The sequence below is a fragment of the Coffea arabica genome, chromosome 5c (assembly GCF_036785885.1).
Source record: "Coffea arabica cultivar ET-39 chromosome 5c, Coffea Arabica ET-39 HiFi, whole genome shotgun sequence".
Lineage (NCBI taxonomy): Eukaryota > Viridiplantae > Streptophyta > Magnoliopsida > Gentianales > Rubiaceae > Coffea > Coffea arabica.
In genome coordinates this window covers 44,472,535-44,493,451 of record NC_092319.1, presented here as the reverse complement: position 1 = coordinate 44,493,451, position 20,917 = coordinate 44,472,535, and the positions used below count along the sequence as shown (strand labels likewise).

Sequence of the window (20,917 nt, the reverse complement as noted above, 5' to 3'; positions counted from 1 at the left end):
TATAAAACTACCATTATTACCTCTAGTTTCTATTGTAACTAAATGTCGAACTGGTGATATTTTTGATGGGTTAACTTTATAAATAATCCAATGTTTTTGCTGATCTTCGTTTTCTATTTTTGGTATTAAAATTAAAAATAAATCAAAAAGAAGTGACCCAAAACCACTAGTAAATTATGATGATTCCACAACTTGAAAAATTTATAAACTCTAAATGAATTATTTCAACATTTTCTTTTCTATCTTATAAATCTAAATTCATAATAAAATACTATCAAAAGTATCGTATCATAGTGATAACATTATTATTGTATTTGTTTATCAAATAGTAGGTATGGATATGAAAAATTTTGCATATTTTCCTTATAATTATATATACTAGATTATCTTATAATTGTATAGGGAACTAAATTAAAACTCATTCCACAAAGACATTTTTGGATATTCATTTAAAAATTTGGCCAAATCAATATTATTTTAAGGTTTTGTTATTAAAACTATCAAATCAAAAGAGGTAGGTGTAATTTTTCAAACTTCAAGGGAGTTCAATGAAATTGTCAGAAACCTCATGAAAGGTTTCTGAAATTATCCCTAATTAATATGATAAAAACTTGAGGGTCATTTGAGGAATAATAACTTCTTGAATTTCTCCGACAAAATACGATGCTCACAAATGTTGATATAGTTTGAGGGTATGGGACATTGAATATACTACTTCCGAGGTATCACAAACGTGTGTTATTCAGCTGGGTCAATTTTCTCAAAGCGCATGGCCTAGCGGAAATCCAGAAACGCTGCGAAACCCGGCATCTCCAATGAGATCCGTGTTAGGGGTGCAGCTGTAAGCAGCTCCAGAGAAAGTCGCGGTCGCGGTGAGATTCTCAGCAGACTTCTTGCACTGAAACTTTCTGAACTTCTTGTACCACGAAAGGCAAAGCGTTAGAAATTTTCTATGAAGACTTTTAGAATTCATTTTACACATTATTTTACTTTTGCTGATGACGGTTATCAGAAGCTAGTACCATCCATTCCTCATAATTTTTTTTTGTGTGTTTTGTCTTCTACATGTTTAATACGATAATAAGAAAAAAAAAATCTTGTCTCTTTGTCGATCTAAATTATTCGTCCAATGAAACGGAAAAGCACGGTTTAAGAGCGGGGGTATAAGCGAGTTTAATTAAGTCAAAAACTCTAGCACATAACATTTTCTTAAAAGAAGAAATCAGAAAAGAAAGCACAGAGTTTCAGAAATTGAACAGTGTCAATAATGTACTTGAAGTTGGAATCCTGAATCTATTTGGGGTGGACTGTCCTCTTCATATTTCAGGAAAGTTACCTGCAAATCACATCAGTTTCAGAAAGATCAACGCTTACGCTAACACACATCAAGAGAAGCATAAAACTTGATTGAAGAATGTAAAATTAATTCACAAAATTCACACGCAAAACCACTAAAGCAGGATGAGATTATTTGCATGATAATGTGCTGATTTGCTTTCAGTAGTCATACTTGTATTGCTCAACTATAGTGAACTTGTGAGTTTTAAAAGTCTAATCCACTAACTTTATTCCTCTTTGTTCTTCTAAATTTATATAATTGGATATCCTAGCAATCACTGAAGAGTACTATCAAGGTGCATGATAAATAAAGGAATCAAAATAGCATACACGATACAAGGTTAACCAACAAAGCGTAGGGTTGGTGGAAAGCATGCATTACTCACAATGGAAATTCATAACAGGTCTCTTTCCTTTCTTGATGATCTCAAACTTGAACCTGTCTCCTACTTTAAGGCCATTTGCTTTGCAGAAATAACCCCATCCGCGTGAGATCTCAACTCCATTTGCCCTATGCTCGAAGTTTACTTTCCACAGCCTTTGTTTCTCATCTTTGATGATCATATCTCCCTTCATCTCAGTTAAACCATTCTGCCTTGCAAACTTCATTGGAAGACGCTACAGGGCAAATCATCTTAGCAATCCCAAGAGTTGCTGAAAGCTTGTTACATAAATGGACTATGACAGTTTGAGAAGTGCCAATGCTTACCAGTACGTATTTTTTGAGGTTGTAAGGCATAATGGTGGAGACAAAATAAGGATGATCATCATTTTCGGGCTCAGAAGAAGCCTCGAGTCTCTTGGCTTTGTTTTTGCTATTCGTCTTCATGAATGAAGGGGGCTGAGGCTGAGGCTGATCATCTTTTGTCAAGTCTGTAAGGAAGTTAAGAATAGGTGTTTTTCCATTTTGCACAAGCTCAAACTTGCAAGTGTCTCCTTCTTTTAGGCCATTTGCAGTAAAGAACTCGTCCAATCCATGGCAAAAGATGTAAACTCGCCTGCCTCTTGCCTTGAGTTCTACATGCCATACCCTCTTCTTCGGATCTCTGAGGATCAAGTCGCAGCTTCTGTCGCTCAAGTTATTTGATCTTGCAAACTCCATTGGAAAATACTGCATTGGATTTTCCAAAGATGTTGCAAATTAAGGTACAATGTGCCATAATAGTTGAGTGACGAGATAAAAAGGCTTACCAAGATACGATGCTTGATGCAGTGAGGCTCAATTGTTGATATAAACTGAGGATTACCAGGTTCTTTATCATATGAAGACAGCTTGTGTCCTGATTTTCGAGCTGACAATCCATCTTTTGCTACATGAGTAAAAATAGTTCAGGATAGAACTCATTTACAACACACAACTTGATTGCAAAAAATTACTGTTTGACTTGATTTTCCATAGCTAGTCAATATCATCATAGAGAACTCTCAAACTCTCGAGCATTCTATCTAGATAGTATCTCTGCTATATATTGATGCATGGTCTAAAATCTGAAGTGTCCTTCCTTTACAAGGAATGGACTTGACTATGAAGTATGGAGTGCTGCATTGGAATATTCAATTATTTCACCTTGATTGAAAAAATGATGATCAATATGACTAGTAGATATATGGCATCCTCAGGTGCTTCATCAGTGAATACAGGATAATGAGGGTGAGCAGACCACTTGGTGCACTTCCATATTATGTTGTATGTTCTTCCTAGATGGTCGTTGGTGAAAAAGATCAATTACTAGTAGTAATTACTTGGACTATATATTCTCCATCTTCTATTCACTTCCTCATGCATGATAAAAGACTTTTTAAGCTCAACGCTTAAAAAAAACATGCCTTTTCCACTACTATTCGCCTGAAACACTTTCTGATATATCAATGTCATACCAAAACATATCTAATCTATCATATGACATACTACAAATAAAAAAGTTTTAGTGCTGGACATCAAAGATTACTTTTCCACTGGTATTGGTGCGAGGAGGGAATTCCCATGCACCCTGAACATTTGAAGGTCAACAAATGTTTTAGAGGGCAGAGACTTGCCATAGAAATTGAAGACCGGCGTCTCTCCATTCCTGATCAGCTCTAACATGAATTCATCTCCCTCCTTCATCTCTTGAGCTTTTAGGAAACTTTTGCATCCACATTTAATCACTGCACAACGAGGCTCCAAATTTAGCTTTACAGTCCACAGAATTTCCCTCTGATCTCTAAGCATCATGTTGCATTTGCGGAGACCATTCGCCCTCACAAAATCCATAGGAATGTGCTGAAATCAAAACTAAGACAAGGTAACTTCTACAAATATGGATAGCAGTTGATGCTAATTGCCTGTAGGAGCTGTTTTGTGGGCGATAAAACAGAGAACTTCATGTATTTTTCATGGAGCATATCCCTGGAATATGAGCTGTCACGGCTTATTGACCAATTTAACTTGATCACAAGATTTTCGCATAGCTATTTTCTTTGTATAAAAGCATGCTGATCAATATATTATGACAAAGTTCCGTGTTTATTTTCCAGAGTATAGATAATATGTTATGATTAATGAGCCAAAAAGAAAACAACATAGATCTACAGACATAGAGCTCATATATATCAAAAAAAAAAACCGAGAGAAATCACATTTACCAATCGATGATACAGAAGGGTACTTGGCTTGACGGTAGAGATAAAATACGGACAGCAAATCTGATCAGTAGAATCAGATTCCTCTTGATCATCAGACTGTTCCAACTTAACTTTCTTGCTTCTTGGAATCTCTTCAGCTTCTTCAGAAGAACATTGATCACATTTCATTTGTATCCATCAAATAACATGTGCATGCAGAAATGACAAACGCAAATTCATGTGCAAGCATAAAGTTGGGGGGAAAAAAATCTAACCTGCAGCTTTAGATTTCTCGAAACCTCCTTTTCCATCATTATCAATAGATGGAAATTGCCTCTCACAATGACTAGGATCAAAAACCAAAACCTCGAACACCATATTTTCTTCATGTTCGAACACTACAAAATCTCCCACATGCAACTCGTTTTCCACAGCAAATGCTCTCCAGCCTTCTCTCAGACACTGGTCACTAATTTTAACCCTCCATTCCTCATCACCCCTTCGTAATACTGCCTGGTTTTGAGGTATCTTTCCATCTAAGTACTTCAAGAAAGAATCTGGAATTTTCTGCAAATTAAAAAGCAACCAAAGAAACAATTTACTGGGCTCAGTTGTCCTAAACTTGATTCGTAGTGCTAGCACATTTTCTAGATGTAAAGTTGGACTGAGAAAAATAAATGACATGCATAAACCGATAAACCTGGACTTAATTCGAAGACCAAAGAGAAAAACTCACGACACCATCTTCGAAGCCTGGAAGGATAGGCTTGAAGAAGTGAGGCTTCTCTGGTGGGATTTTGTTTCTCATGGCCATGACCAAACTCCACACTGGTAAGACCTTGTCTAGCTGATAACGAAGCTGGAATAAGAATCTGTAACGTTATTCTGGACAATTTGATCTTCTTCGGTATTGTAATAAACGTGTATATATTGGCATTTATTATCATAAGTTGGGCAGAAGCATGTCATATCATGGCCTGAAATCAATTTCTGCTGCTTTCCTTCAAGTCTCGTGACAGGAGCAGCCAGCTTCAAAGTCTTAATGACACAACCAAAAGTCTTCATGCATTTTGGCGAGTTACGATAAAAGTGTAGTAATTCCAATTTATTGAGTTGATAGACTAATCATCTGGTTAACTTTTTGAAACAGCTCGAATTGCAATGCATCTCTACTTAACAAAAAGGGCAAATTACCCTTTATCCCCCTTTGGTTTAGTTTTTTTTTTTTACATAACTCCCCTATAGTTTCAAAAGCTATACATAACCCCCTCATGATTTGGATTAAAGTGTGAATTGATCATTTATAATGGAGTCACCTAAAATATCAAAAATATCCTTATATAACGTTGAAAATTATTTATTAACCAAGGGGGATTATGTGTATATTTTGAAAATCATAAGGTGCTTATATGGTAAAGTATTAGACCATATGGTAAAGGGATAATTGCAGAAACCTCCCCTGAGGTTTTTGACATTTGCACTGACCTTCCTTGTGGTTTGAAAAATTACACTGACCTCTTCTGAGGTTACTAATCCTTTGCAAATTCAATCCAAACAATTAAAATATTGTTTTAGGGAGTGAAATTAGAATTTTTTACCAAATTTGTCCTTTGTACTACATGTCCAATGAATGACAAAATACTATAAATCAATTAACAATTAATAAATTTTAAGGAGTATAATTTATGGGCAAACACGCATTATTTATTTAAAGTATGTTGGCCTAATCAGCAACATCCTTCAGATCCCAACTCGAAGGGACTAACCGCCGAACCCGTGGCACCCAGGGGTGCAGCCCCTCATGCTGGCCGAGCGTGGTACGGTGCTTTGCGCTGCCATTGTGGTTAAGGAAATAAAGTTGCACCTTCGCTAATAGTTATAGCTTTTGGTGCAATGGTAAGCGCTTGATCCTGACAAAGTACCGGCTCTTTACAGGTATTTTATTTTCAAATATTTAATTTATGATAAATATATCAACATTTGTAAGTAAGATTCAAAAATTATTATAGTAATATTCTTGCAAAAAGGAAATCGATAGATTATTTATTTAATATAAATTAAATATTTTTTTAAAAAATAAATGGCCCATAAAGTATTAATTTTTTATGGCTTTCATCCATTACATGAGTAAAGTATTCGCTCTTTATGTGCATTTTATTCTGAATCATTTAATTTATGTTAAATATATAAATGTTTGTAACTAAAATTGAAAAATGTTATATTAATATTTTTACGGAAGAGAGATTGGTAGGTTTTGTTTTTAACAAAAATTAAATATTTGAAAGTAAATACAAATCTGTATTTGAGCGTAAATATTTGTATTAAATTAAATGTTTGAAAGTAAAATACCCTTAAAGAACCGGTACTTTAAATAGTTACTGCCTCTTTATAGGCAAACACACATTACTCATTTAAAGTACCGGTTTTTTACGAATATTTTACTTTCAAACATTTAATTTATGATAAATATATTAATGTTTGTAAGTAAAATTCAAAAAGTGTTACAGTAATATTCTTGCAAAAAGAAAATCGGTAGATTATTTGTTTAATATAAATTAAATATTAAAAAAAATGGCCCATAAAGTATTAATTCTTTATGGCTTTCATCCATTACATGAGTAAAGTATTAGCTCTTTATAAGTATTTTATTTTGAATCATTTAATTTATGTTAAATATATAAATGTTTGTAACTAAAATTGAAAATGTGTTGTATTAATATTTTTACGGAAGAGAGATTTGTAATTTTAGTATTTAATAAAAATTAAATATTTGAAAGTAAATACAAATATGTATTTGAGCATAAATATTTGTATTAAATTAAATGTTTGAAAGTAAAATACCCATAAAGAGCCGGTACTTTAAATAGGTAATGCGTATTTGTCTATAAATTATACTCTTTAAAGTTTATTAATTGTTAATTGATTTGTAATATTTTGTCATTCATTGGATAAGTAGTACAAAGGACAAATTTGGTAAAAAATTCTAATTTCACTCCCTAAAACAATATTTTAATCATTTGGACTGAATTTGCAAAGGATTAGTAATCTCAGGGGAGGTTAGTGTAATTTTTCAAACTACAGCGGAGGTCAGTACAAATGTCAGAAACCTCAGGGGTGGTTTCTACAATTATCCCTATGGTAAAATACACAAATCATACTGGTTGGTGTGTCATGTATTTATAAGGGTAATTTCGACATTTTTAAAAATTCGGTTACAAATGACTATTTCCATTACTTTGACACTTTAATTCAAACCATGAGAAAGTTATATATAATTCATGAAACCATAGGAGGGTTCTAAAAAAAAAATCATAGGGGGATAAAGTGTAATTTGCCCTAACAATAACTATCACCAAACTATGTTTCATTGGCTTTCAACATTGCCAAATTTAAACTTTTCAACACTTGTAAAAATTTTGCCAAAATCTAGTGTATAGGTATATAAATATACGCATAATACAACTTAATTTAACATAAGATATTTATTTAGTTTTATTTACAAAAACATTCCACAATTTTTCTTAAAGAATTAGAACCATATCTATTGAAATCCCTCATCTGTGCATTTCTTCGGGTTACATGATTAATTTCAAGTATATCGTGTTGTACATCTATAAAACGTCAAGCAAGCACGATGCACTCAAACTTAGAGGCCATTTGAATTGATATTTTATGGCGTTTTTATACAAAAAAAGTGTTAAATGATTTAATATATATGAGATAATTAGAGGGAAAGTCTGCGCTAAGCGTGGGAGTTTTGACCTATGTGATAAAATATCTATTCAAATAAATTCATAAAAAAGATAGTATAATTAGAATTTCATGGTAATTGGTTTAATTGAATCAGTTGAAGTGCATGAAATTATAAGTAAATTGGCCAAATCAACAAACTTATAAAGGAAAACAAATTTATAAGTAAAAGAAATAGGATTGTAGTAGATAATCACAGCATATCATAACAACAATAGCAAAAATATCATTACCTTTGTTACTACACCATTATAACACAATTATAGCCATATCCAATCAACAATTAACATGCATAAACTATAGGATCAGATTTAGATCCTACTTTGGTCACGAAATTGCAGTTAATAGATAATTTTTAGTCACAAATTTAACCACCTGCAACCACAACATCAGATTTTGGAAAACAAATTTATAAGAAAAACAATTGTGTAAGTAAAAGAAATAGGATTGTAGTAGATAATCACATCATACAACAATAACAATAGCAAAAATATCATTACCTTTGTTACTACACCATTATAACACAATCATAGCCATATCCAATCAACAATTAACATGCATAAACTCTAAGATCAGATTTAGATCGTACCTTAGTCATGAAATTGCAGTCAATAAATAATCTTTAGTCGCAGTTTAACCACTTGCAACCATAAACATTAGATTTTGAAAATATAGTTAGAAACTATAAAAAGGTTCCTATGGATGTTTCATATGCATGTATCATGTATTCCATAATGAAATTTTCATATTTACACAATAGCTATTGAGAAAATATTACAGTAAAAAATGCACAGTTTTTATTATATCAGTTAAACATTCAAAACTCAAGTAAGAGAGGAAGTAAATGAGCATACCTGTCTAAACACCCACAACAAAAGATTGAGCACATGTACTTTAAGCAACATTTTTCAGTATTAAAAGCCTCCATTATTGTCAAGTTGAAGAGCACTACAATTACATTTGTAACAGATTGAAAATATGAACAAAAACCAATCATATTCATTATTAAGTACTTCCTAAACCAATCATCTTTAGGATTAAGACCCTCTATTATTCTAGCTATAAAAGCTACCCAACAATTATAAAAGAAGATGAAGAGTATTGTAATTACATTTGTAAGTGGTTTAAATACCACTTAAAAGTTTTATAATCACGTGGAATATAAAACCAATTACAAATGGGATGACACAATAGTCAAACCCAACTCAACTATACATTATAATGTTGCACATTTGGCTTAATCACTTGTATTTGATTTTTTCGTTACCTAAATTATCCCCAAAGATGACAGATGAAAATTTTTCAACAGTCACCTACAAACTCCTTTATATATATAAGACTAGGGGGAAAAGCCCGCACGACGCGCGGGAGTTTAGTGCCTATAATTAAAGATGATTAATAATTATTATTTGATATTTCATAGTATAAGAATTGAAGTATGACAATTTTAATATATGATATTAAACAGAAAAATCATAAATTACATATTGAGTTAAAACATATACTAATATTCATTGAAACAGAATCCTTATACTATATAAGATTGAGTTTTGGTCAAAAAATAGGTTGAATTTCAACAGCATAGGTGGGGGCTTTTTGGAAATATGAAATGTTATGTATTAGTTTAAAAACTTTAGCTACAAGTTAAGGAAGCATGTATTTGGATATGTTTACTAAAATGACCCCATTTTAATACATTTAAAGTTATCATTGATGAGTCATTGGGGTATTGATGGAATGTGTAATTAGTGTGCAACTGTTTTTACATTTTGTACAACCCATATATGCTTGTGTGTTGGTGTAATTATCGGAATATCCCTTAGCTACCAATAATTCCTCTTTTCAGCCGCAAATAACCGTTTGAGATGTTGCTTTGTCTGGAACATTTGAATGGCAATCGGATTTAGGAAATGAGCCAACGATTTCTCTATCAATGGTAGGAATCCATTTCTCTATCATTTATAATCTGCATTTATGAGCCACAACCGTTGGTCATTTTATCCCCTTTCAGTTTCAAGAGTTAAGTTTTCCCTTTTTGCCTTTATCTACAACGATTTGCCTCATCGTTTTCTCTTCCATCCGAGCTCAACTCTGAAATTACCTATTATTTCGTCATTAATTACACCTAATTCAAATGCCGAACCGTTGATATCTTAATACCTAAACGGTTGATTATTAGTTTCTCCCTGTTCGCATTTTTGGATTGGAATAATTCTACCTGATTTCATACTAATCAGCTCAGAATGCTCTTCAGTCCCAACTACTCCTGGTGATTTAGCGTGAGGTTAGATTTCACCCCTTCAATTTTTCAATTCCTTTCTTAATTTTGTCGGTGTGTTCTTAATACCTACAATCAGTGACTCTTATCATGTTACATAACTGCAGGACAGCATTTTTCGCGTTGCCTAACCTCAATTGGTCTGGATTGGTTATAATCTTATAGGTTTGGAGCAACAGCAAGCAAGAGCTCTCGGTGGGAATTCTGGAATAAGGTTAGTTTTCTGTCTTGTTCTGCTTTTTTGCATTATCAACGACCTTCAATTTGGCACAGTTTTATTGTAACACTGTGTGAATTGATTGATTATATCGTTTATCTTTTCATACTAAATTTTATTTCTTCTCATAATGTACTATTGTTTGTTCAATAAAAAAACCTCCTTCCCCATAAGCACCAAACACCCGGGCGATGCGCGGGCACTCCCCCTAGTTATGAGATATGATCAACTACTTTGCATCTAACCTAATAAAATAAAAGACCTACTTATATTTACTCATGCACTTTATGGATATTAAAATCTATTGTTTAGTTTGAATTTGATCTTAATATAAGGACAATCCATTACATTATCTTGTCATATAAGTGAGATTTGAACAATTAGCATATTTGAAGAAAATTATTGCTAGTGGAATTTCGGTTCTTGCAAACCAAATTCTTGAATTTATATTGATTCCAAGAACATATCATCATGAGACTTCCACATTCACCAATCAATCAATTATGATTTATTGTATAATTTAGAACATATAGTAAAGCATCTCCTTCTCGATAGGAATTACAATCACTAAATATCAATTTTTGATCTAGTTGCAAAGATATACGACAATTAACATGCTAATTTAGAGGAATAATCACATCAAATAAAGTACTAAAACATCTTAGACCACTCAATTCAAGAAAACAATTAAAAGTAATGAAGTACGTACTTTAGATTTGCAGCCAAAATAGTTCTAAGTAGATAGCTAAACCTATTGGCAAATCAAATGAAGTGAAAATTTTACCTAAATGGAATTATCAATAAAATAGCAAACAATTTGAAAATTATCATAACTAATAGTTAAAACAACAAAAGTAGATGCAATCTGCATATGAGAAAATTTATGATGATAAACTTACTTTAAACCACAAATAATAATTAACAAATGTGATCTCCTCCCTATCATGCCTATCTAACATGGACAATTGAATTAAAACACTAAAAAATTATCGCACATACAACCATTAAGATTACTATTTTTTACAACAAAAAAGTAGATTGGTTGAAAAAAACATACCTATTGAGATTTCTTACAACTAAAAAATAGATTGACTAAAGAAAATATACCTATTGAAAAAGGTGTTACAAAATGGGGAAGAAGAGTAGCTAATGTAGCAACATCCGAATTTAATAGGCTACATGATTGTGGTGAAAAAAAGTTATAAGTAAATGAAATTAATTTGAACAGATGGGGTAACGGCCAAGAAAGCAAACTTCTCTGCTAATTGGCATTAATTGTGTCTTAATATCTATATATCATAAGTTTGCAAATAACTGATGAGAAATGCTTTAAGAAATTAAAAGACTTGGATGTTAATATAATTAAATGATTAGAATGGTTTTTATGTAATTTCACTAAAACACAAGTTGAATTTAGTTATATCTAGTATTCAATCGGATATTTGTCAACCCTAGTTTTAAATGTCTAAAAGAATATCTAAGTAATTACAATAAAACTAAATTAGCTATAATGACTTGTATTCAATACTCCAATTGCACTTCAAATACTTTTACATTTTCAAAATAACCCTACCCTTACGGTTGAAATCCAAAGAACATCTTTACTCTAAACTCATTCTTATATAGTATCCTTATACTATATAAGATTGAGTTTTGGTCAAAGAATAGGTTGAATTTCAACCGCATAGATGGGGGCTTTTTGGGACTGTGAAATGTTGTGTATTAGTTTAAAACCTTTAGGTACAAGTTAAGGAAGCATGTATTTGAGTATGTTTACTGAAATGACTCCATTTTAATATATTTAAAATTGTCATTGATGAGTCATCTGGGTATTGATGAAATGTGTAATTAGTGTGCAATCGTTTTTACATTTTGTACAACCCATATATGCTTGTGTGTTGGTGTAATTACCGAAATATCTCTTAACTATCAAAAATTCATCTTTTCAGCCACAGATAACCGTTTGAGATGTTGTTTTATCTGAAATATTTGAATGGCAATCGAATTTAGGAAATGAGCCAACGATTTCTCTATCAATGGTAGGAACCCATTTCCCTATCATTTATAATCTGCGTTTATGAGCCACAAACGTTGGTCAGTTTATCCTCTTTCAGGTTCATGAGTTAAGTTTTCCATTTTTGCCTTTGTCTACAAAGATTTGCCTCATCGTTTTCTCTTCCATCCGAGTTCAACTATGAAATTACCTATTATTTCGTCATTAATTACCAATTCAATTGCCGAACCGTTGGTATATTAATGCCTAAACAGTTGATTATCAGTTTCTCCCTGTTCGCATTCTAGAATTGGGATAATTCTATTTAGTTTCATACTAATCAGCTCATAATGCTCTTCAGTTCCAGCTACTCCTGGTGGTTCAGCGTGAGGTTAGATTTCACTCCCTAATTTTTCAGTTCTTCCTTTAATTTTGCCAGTGTGTTCTTAGTACTTACAATTAGCGACTCTTATCACGTTGTTTGACCCCAATTGGTCTGAGTTGGTTATAATCTTATAGGTTTGGAGCAACAGCAAGTAAGAGCTCTCGGTGGGGATTCTGAAATAATGTTAGTTTTCTGTGTTGCTTTGCCTTTCTGCATTATCAACGACCTTCAATTTGACACAGTTTTATTGTAACGCTATGTGAATTGATTGATTATATCGTTTATATTTTCATACTAAATTTTATTTCTTCTCACAATGTGCTATTATTTATTTAACAAAAAAACCTCCTTTTCCACAGGCACCAAATACCCGCACGATGTGCAGGCACTCCCCCTAGTAAGGATATAAGAAACGGTGATTAAAAAATATATTCACGAAAAATATAAATATTTTTTTGAAGAAAAATAACAATCCAAACAAGGCCTATATTGTCCTAACAAAATTTTTCTTCTTAAATATTAATTCTTCTTTGGTAAAGGAAACTTTTTCACATGCCACTCATCAAACAAATCAATGATACCGTACCATCCTTTAATCAGTCAATTCATTATTGAAAATACCGTGGTTTTCACTATTTTGTGCAGCTTCAAGGTGGCATTCTGTTGATTAGAAGAAATGCACAAAGTCGTGTGCCTACTAAAACAAAAGAAAAGTTTTCACCCCAGGGAGAACGCGACACGATTTCTCCCCGATTAACAGGACTGAGACATTTAACCCTAAATGACAAAAAAAAAAAATACACAACAAAATGATTAATAAATAATGAAAGTGTAAATTTGTCAATTCAACTGTTTGATTTTGGCTTTTTAATATTGATGGTGTCTCCTATTTTTAAACCATAATAGGGTTATGTGAATTTGGTTTGGCATCAACCTCTTTTTTTTTTTTTTGGGGAGGGGGGGAGGGGTTGGCATCAACCTTAAACATTCAAAACCAAGAATTATAGAGAAAACAATTTAAGTTTGAATTCATTTGCTACACTTGTGCTATATACCATCGCTGCTTTATTGCATACAATAGTCTTTAAAAAAAAAAAATTAAGAGACTCTAAACTTTATAAGGAAAAAGGGAAAAAAGAAAGAGTTCTAGAGTCGAATTGATCAGCTAATTAATCTTTGCTTACTAGGTTAGATCGTGAAGACCTAAAATAGATAGGGATAATTTCAGAAACCTCTCCTGAGGTTTCATGAAATATCACCTAGCTGCTTTGAGATTTTCAAAATCTCATTTAGTATCCCTTGAATTGACATTTTAGTAACATTGTCACCCTTCTAACCAAAAGTAATATTAAAAAATTCATGTTTGAAGAGAGAGATTATTTTAGCACCTTTAATACCCTTAAGCTATAGAAAAATGAACATTTTACAAATCAAGGCAAAAAAGTACTAAATTGGAACCATCTTAAAAGTGAAGAGATGAAATTGATAAGATTTTATATTACAACCACTAATCATTTCTAGAGTAGAGAGAGACAGTAAAAACAAATATTTGTTTAAACCATTTCTATAAATAAAACTCTCTATAGCATTGAAGGCAATTAGTATGTAAAAATCATACATTTGAGCCAAAAAAACTCAGCAATAGATGAAATTCAACTTCAATATCATACAGAGAATTTACTCAAAATAGACAGACTTTTTTATGGGTATGAAATATGAAAATTTATTATAAAAAACTCAAAATTTGAAAAACTGCAGTTCGGAGTTTTAGTTACTTTATTTCTTCTCTACATGAATAGGAACAAATAAATAAATAAATAAATAAAGTTGTGAAACACAAAAAAAAAGGGAAAAAAAGGACCTGTAGCTATTTTTTTCCAAATGTGCTGAATATTTCATTGATTAAATCCTATATTTCATTGACATTTAGAGAAAGAAAAACAAGTTTAGAAAATTTAAATATAAGGGTATTTTTGACAATTCATCACCTTTGATATTAGCATATCGTCCTACTATCACTTTAAGGGTGCTAAGTAAAATTTTGAAAAGTTCAGGAGAGCTAGGTGATATTTCATGAAACCTTAGGGGAGGTTTCTGAAATTATCCCAAATATATATCTTTATTCTAAGAGAACATTGGATAAATGTGTTTACATAGCTGCATTCCAGTCAAAATAATGCAAGGTCTTCTCCACTTTTTTGTTGAATGTAAGATTAGTTGTTTTTATTCATTTTAAAATCTATTTAAATAATTAATTTATGAATAACTCTTTACTCTATGGCATGTTAAATTTTTACTGGAAACTTTTTTTTTTTTTAAGGAAATGGTTTTATGACATGAGGTTGAAGCACCTAAGTAGGCCCAAATCTAAACAAGTGCAAACCATGTTATAAAGCCCGTCAAAGCTGCCATGGTGAACAGTCGACTAGTCCCAACTAAGGAAACTCATCAGAAGACTCTAACTTCAACTTTTTTCCCGTCTTTTCTTCTCCTGGTTGGATAATCAGGCCCGAGAGCAATCTCACACAAAAGGAAATACAGGCCGGACTATAAAGACAACCGGATTTCATCACTTATCAGAAAGTTTCATCACCCCATCAAGAACGTCGCCTATGGTTGGCACAGAACCTGCTGCACTGACCCAGCATCAATTCATTCCAGTATCATGTTTCTGTGGCTTAGGCCAGCATTGGATTTTATTAGCCGAATCTCCACTGGGAAAATTAAAAATCCAATCTCCAATCGCCACATTTTAAACCATATTTGATCTTAAATTAATCAGGAAAACAGTAGTATCGGTTGAACATGCAAACAACCTCGGCTACTCCATGGAACACTTGCTATTATCCCATCCCTAAACGTTTCTACCTTCAAAACCTCCATTTTTCGAGCAGTGCTTATTCCCTCTATCCCCCAGAAACGTTATTCACCAGGACCCCTCTGACGCTTACAGCAACAAACAGTTGCAGCAAAGAACAGGAAAGGAGAAAAAGCCCAAAAAACCCCCAGTACCCATGTCAGAAAAAAACCTCATTTTCACAAGGTTTTTACTCTTCCATTGAAACTCAGAGAACCCAGAAAAGAGAATATCTAGAAACACCATATAGTGATTTAGATATCCACTCAGGTATTTTTACAAACATGTGGTGGGTAGATTTGAAAGCTGCATTAGGGCAGAGAATTAACATGGAGGGTATTGCTTCTTCTGTTGGGATTGTGGCTAAAGATAAGCATTTGGTTATCCCGCATGTTGCGATACCTGATATTAGGTACATTGATTGGGCTGAGCTGAAGAGAAGAGGGTTTAAAGGTGTAGTCTTTGATAAGGATAACACAATTACTGCTCCTTACTCTTTGAGCTTGTGGCCACCTCTTGAATCATCTGTAGAACAGTGTAAATCTCTTTTTGGCAACAATATTGCTGTCTTTAGCAACTCCGCTGGTAAATTTGATCTGACTCGCAAGTGTTCATGTTTTGTATGTTTTGTTACAAGTATCTGATTTTTACTTATTGTTTCGATTTTAGGACTTCATGAGTATGATCCTGATGGTAAAAAAGCTAGGGCCCTTGAAGGTGCAATTGGTATTAAAGTAATTAGGCATAGTAAGTTTTGTTCTTCATTTCTAAGATTATAATGCAACTTGATGGCGTACTATTTTAAATATGAAGATGATTTGATTCTATTAGGATTAAATTGATTGTCAATTAAAGTAATTAATTTGATAGAACTAAATTCTGAAATGTTGGATGGATTGTCATTGTTTATTCGCTTCTTTGTTGGTTAAACTCTAGAGACGAAGAAGCCAGCTGGAACAGCGGAGGAGATTGAAAGGCAATTTAACTGTGAATCCTCAAGACTTATAATGGTAGTGTAAACTTGTTAAAGTAGAGAATCTTCAAGTATTTGTTTTTCTTGCTCTGTTACATAAGTAATATAGAGGTGGCTGTGGCTGTGGCAGGTGGGTGACCGGCCCTTCACAGATATTGTCTATGGTAATAGAAATGGTTTTCTCACTATTTTGACTGAACCATTGAGCCTTGCAGAAGAACCTTTCATTGTGCGACAGGTTGGTGTACTATCAGTTTTTATAATGTTGATTCTTTATCTAATGCTACTGATATTTCTCTTGATTCTTTTATATATGTATGGTGTAAAAATGTGAGACTGGCATCTCGATAATGGAGCACATTTTCTATTTTACTAGTTTTTTGTTCTCTTCTTTTTTCCCTTTTGGTTTCAATTTTGGCTTGATGGATATGATGCATTACCTAAGTATCTATAATTGTGAATTCCTTGGCCATAGTAGGCATACGGTTGATCTGAATGTTCATATAATTTTGTCTTTCACCAGGATAATGTTTATGCTGTATATTATAGTTTTTTGTGTATGCCTGAGAATTTGGAGTCGAACAATTCAGGGCTAGTTTGCTACAAATGCGAAATTTGACGTATCAAACCTACCCAAGACCCGCCTTCCGTGATACTGGGATTTGGTTATTTCTCTTTTGTATCATACAGGAGTTTGAACACTGTGTTAAGATGGAATCGATGTTACTTTCTTCTTTTCTTTTTTTGCTTATATTTCCTTTTGTTTTTTGCTTCTCTTGTTTTCCTTTGCTCACTTCCCACTGCAATCGCAAATATGCTGCTGGCTAGGCTTCAGACACAACCTCCACCAGAGTCACAGCCACTCAACAAGATGACAAACCGCACACAAACTTTACATGCATAGACTCCTTTTGATGTGCAGAGCATGGTTTAAACCTCAAAAACCCAAAATAGTCCGAAACAACCCTTTCACCATTAAATATTCATTGATCTTCCAAACCAACACTCAATTTGGGCCCAAACTCGAGATATAATTAGTCAGAAAACCAACACTTGATTGAAAGTACTAGTCCATTTTCTATCCATACCCCTGTTGGCCAAAATTTTCTAAGATTACTGCAGATAATGGTCCGAAATACATAGTCTAGTAGCTAGCTTGGGAGGAAGGAAATGAAAGAAAAGAAAGGTTTTGAAAGGATAATAAAGTTTTTCCATTGTTTGGGAGCAAAAATGGGAAGGAAAAGAAAAGATTTGGAAAGATTTCATCTCCCTTCACGTAAAGGAAAACTTCCATCCAAAATTGGTCAGAAAGGGAAGGAAAGTGCGGAGGTCTGAAGTAAATTTTCAAATATGACAAAACTACCCTTAAAATCTTGATACAAAAAATTTTAATCCCCGATGAGTCCCCCCACTACAAAACCCTCACCAAAGCACCTCCTTTCACTTTTATAGAAAGGGCATATTTGTAAAGTAACTTGTTTGAATATCTTTTCTTTTCATTTGTATTCAACTCCTAAACAAAAGAAAACTACTTACCTTCTTTTCTTTCTTAAAACTCTCAAACAACTTCGATAGAAACTTGGATCCTTTTCCATCCTTTCTTTTCTTTTCTAACTTATCCTTTCTCTTCTTTTCTTTTCTATTCTAAACTCCCAAACTAGCTATAGGTTGAAGAAAAGGGAAAGATTTTTAGATCCCATATAAGGTGGCCAAAGAGGCACATTTTTTGCACTCCTGTTGCTGGAGTTAGATGCTGTCAGACCCATTTGATTACTGTGATCTCACTGCTCCACCATGTTTATTGATTATTTGGGAGAGAGGTGGAGGGGGATGGGGAAGTGGAGAGTGTGATAGACTGGGTTGAGGTAGTGAAGCTGATGGAGAAGTTGATACGAGTGATTATCTTCTGTTTGACTGAATTTCTATCTTCTTAAGTCCACATAAAATCAACATTTTTGAGATACTTGGTAATGGGTCTAAGAGATTGAAATACTGGAAAGTGGGGAATGATAAATTCTGCGATGAATTATGCCAGAATTAAGCTTTATTTCAAGACTGGAAGTAGAAGACCTGAATCACTCTCATGTTACAAGTCTTTGTCTGGTTGAGTCAGAGTGGTCTTGCAATCACTAATCTTGGCTGATTGTATCTTTGTTTAGCTCTTTATGGAGTAGGTCAAGTTGGGTGAGTTGCGATAAACTCCCTCCATATGTGAATACTTCAAGTTTCTTGGACTCTGTCAAATTCAATGTCTAGTTCTTGGAGTAGCCCACTCATAGATGATTTGTGTGTGTGTGTGTGTGTGTGAGAGAGAGAGAGAGAGAGAGAGAGAGAGAGAGAGAGGTGGGTAGGGAGGGGGTTAGTCCATTTGTTTATTAATTTCTCGGCATCCTTACCTCATTTATTTTCTAGCTTACGGAATAAGGAGAGATGATTAAATGTCTTTTGCTAGTTATCAAGGATTGCTGAGTTTCTGAATTAAATAGGGAAAATGATCGGTTTCATTCTTCACATTTCACAAAAATATTCTTTTCGTCCCTCACTTTTAAAATGAACCAATTTCGTCCTTGACATTTAAAAACTGAAATTATTACATCCCTGAACCCAAATTTCAATCTGAATCAAACCACCAATCAACATGATTACAAATTTTGGGGGTGTAATTGGTAGATCACTTGGTTAATTTAACTTGATATTCATGTGAAATTTAATGAACCTAAAAAGAAAAAATAAAAAATTATAACATAAAAAAAAAGATTAATCTTTCCTACATTGTCATTGTATACACTGACGGTTTTATGTACCGCCATATCATTTTAATTTAAATTTAAACACTAAATTTTATATTTATGATACACATCTAGATTTGCAAGCGGATATACTAATGGTGCATGAAAAGATTTACAAAAAAAAAACTCTACTATTCCAAGACAAAGAATGGCCTTTTATGTTATAATTTTTAATTTTTTGGTTTAATAAATGTCATGTGAATATGATGAAATTGACCGAATGATCTATCAATTCTATTTTCGAAATTTATTATTGGGTTATTGGATGGTTTGATTCAGATTGAAAATTAGGTTCAGGGATGTAATAACTTTAATTTTTAAATGTCAGGGATGAATTTGCTTCATTTTAAAAGTGAGGGATGAAAAGAATATTTTTGCGAAATGTGAGGGATGAAACAGGTCATTTTCCCAATTAAATATGTGCTTTAACAATTCTGAAGGTCTACGACTCTCTACTTTGGTGCCCTGCTCCATGAATTCCCTTGTATACTGGAGCCAGCATTAGCTTAGAGGACCATCTTATTTGCTGTTGTCCAAGTTTTGCATATTGGAGCCGGCATTACCTTATAGGACCATCTTATCTGTTGGCGTCCAAGTTTTGAGATTTAACTTATTTTCCCTGTGCCGCTCCCTTGCCATTGTTCTCAGTTCTAACCTAGAAAACCCGAGGGTGAGGGAATGTGATGGTAATTTGATGTAGCCCATCACCAGCTACATTTTACCGAATGTACTTATAAAATTTTTCTAGTAAACTAATTTTCTTGTAACTCCTTAAGTTTTAGCTGTGTGCATTTGGATACTTCTTAGATGCGATATATCCTGAGGCCTATCAGTGTATTGCTTCCCATGTATATAGCTGAGAATCCGAGCTTATTTTCCATTTTACCATACTACTGAGACTAGTCCCAACAAAATGCCATGATTTCTATAAATTGAACGCCTAGTTCTGGATTGCTTATTTCCTGATGATATTAATCTGTTGCCAAGAATGGAGAGACCATATGATACAAACTGATCAAGAGTTGATTGATTCTTTGAATAACATCTGCTTCCTGCCCTTCTCCTAATGATGGACAAAATGTTTGCAGGTCAGGAAACTTGAGGTGGCCCTCGTTCACCGATGGTCTAGTGGGGAGTTGAAGTTATCAAACCATCGTCTTCTTCCATATCCTCAGCAATGTGTGAAAGATCAGCCACTCTGAAATATGTTTTGGTAGTTAGTATATCAACTATTCTTGTATCGATCAACCGAACCTTTTTCCTAGTTTTTACCTTCGTGGTTATGTATGAAAGCCACTCAAGCAAATATATTATTGAATCAAATCCACAAATTTTGACAGTGACTGTAGCAAATTTGAAATTAGCAATGGGAAAATACTTGCCATATACAACCCCTTCTGAAGGTGTAGACGTCCACCCTATTGGCAGGGGTTTAAAGATCTATTTGCATCTCCAAGGAATTCCGTCTTGTTTTCATATTTTAATTAAATATTTAGCCAATGTTCCTTTTTTTTTTTTTTGTTCCCCATTTCATCTAGATATATTGCTCTCTTCTGATCATCTTTATCAACCAATCTTTTTTTGCATGCTCATGCACACCATCATAGCTGAAAATTTCATGCAGCGACACATCAGACATCAAATCCAGTGTGGGATTCCCTGTCTACTAATGCTAAATGATTTTCAAGTTAATACATCGTCAATGCTGTTTAAACAAGGCCAAGGGATCATCA

General features: G+C 33.3%; 2 protein-coding genes across 2 annotated transcripts; one reads left to right on the top strand and one right to left on the bottom strand.

Annotated features, from left to right (window-relative positions):
• Positions 1–760: 760 nt before the first annotated feature.
• Positions 761–4,756, bottom strand: LOC140007378 (B3 domain-containing protein REM14-like). The gene is made up of 9 exons (XM_072050130.1): positions 4,679–4,756; positions 4,218–4,509; positions 3,964–4,103; positions 3,376–3,601; positions 2,530–2,648; positions 2,048–2,449; positions 1,741–1,956; positions 1,274–1,336; positions 761–913 (listed from the first exon to the last, which is right to left on the bottom strand). The coding sequence occupies exons 1-9, from the start codon at positions 4,754–4,756 to the stop codon at positions 761–763; spliced, it is 1,689 nt and encodes a 562-aa protein (XP_071906231.1).
• A 10,332-nt stretch (positions 4,757–15,088) lies between these two features.
• LOC113689887 (phosphatidylglycerophosphate phosphatase 1, chloroplastic/mitochondrial) lies at positions 15,089–20,644 on the top strand. The gene is made up of 5 exons (XM_027207686.2): positions 15,089–16,007; positions 16,092–16,169; positions 16,359–16,432; positions 16,526–16,633; positions 20,273–20,644. The coding sequence occupies exons 1-5, from the start codon at positions 15,371–15,373 to the stop codon at positions 20,384–20,386; spliced, it is 1,011 nt and encodes a 336-aa protein (XP_027063487.1). The 5' UTR covers positions 15,089–15,370; the 3' UTR covers positions 20,387–20,644.
• Positions 20,645–20,917: the final 273 nt, after the last annotated feature.

Coding starts and splice junctions, on each gene's coding strand:
- LOC140007378 (XM_072050130.1), bottom strand. CDS start 4,756: ATGGCCATGAGAAACAAAATCCCACCAGAGAAGCCTCACTTCTTCAAG. Junction 2,450..2,529: donor GCATCAAGCATCGTATCTTG/GTAAGCCTTTTT, acceptor AATCCAATGCAG/TATTTTCCAATGGAGTTTGC. Junction 914..1,273: donor ATTCAGGATTCCAACTTCAA/GTACATTATTGA, acceptor TGGTACAAGAAG/TTCAGAAAGTTTCAGTGCAA.
- LOC113689887 (XM_027207686.2), top strand. CDS start 15,371: ATGCAAACAACCTCGGCTACTCCATGGAACACTTGCTATTATCCCATC. Junction 16,170..16,358: donor TATTAAAGTAATTAGGCATA/GTAAGTTTTGTT, acceptor GTTAAACTCTAG/AGACGAAGAAGCCAGCTGGA. Junction 16,634..20,272: donor AACCTTTCATTGTGCGACAG/GTTGGTGTACTA, acceptor AAATGTTTGCAG/GTCAGGAAACTTGAGGTGGC.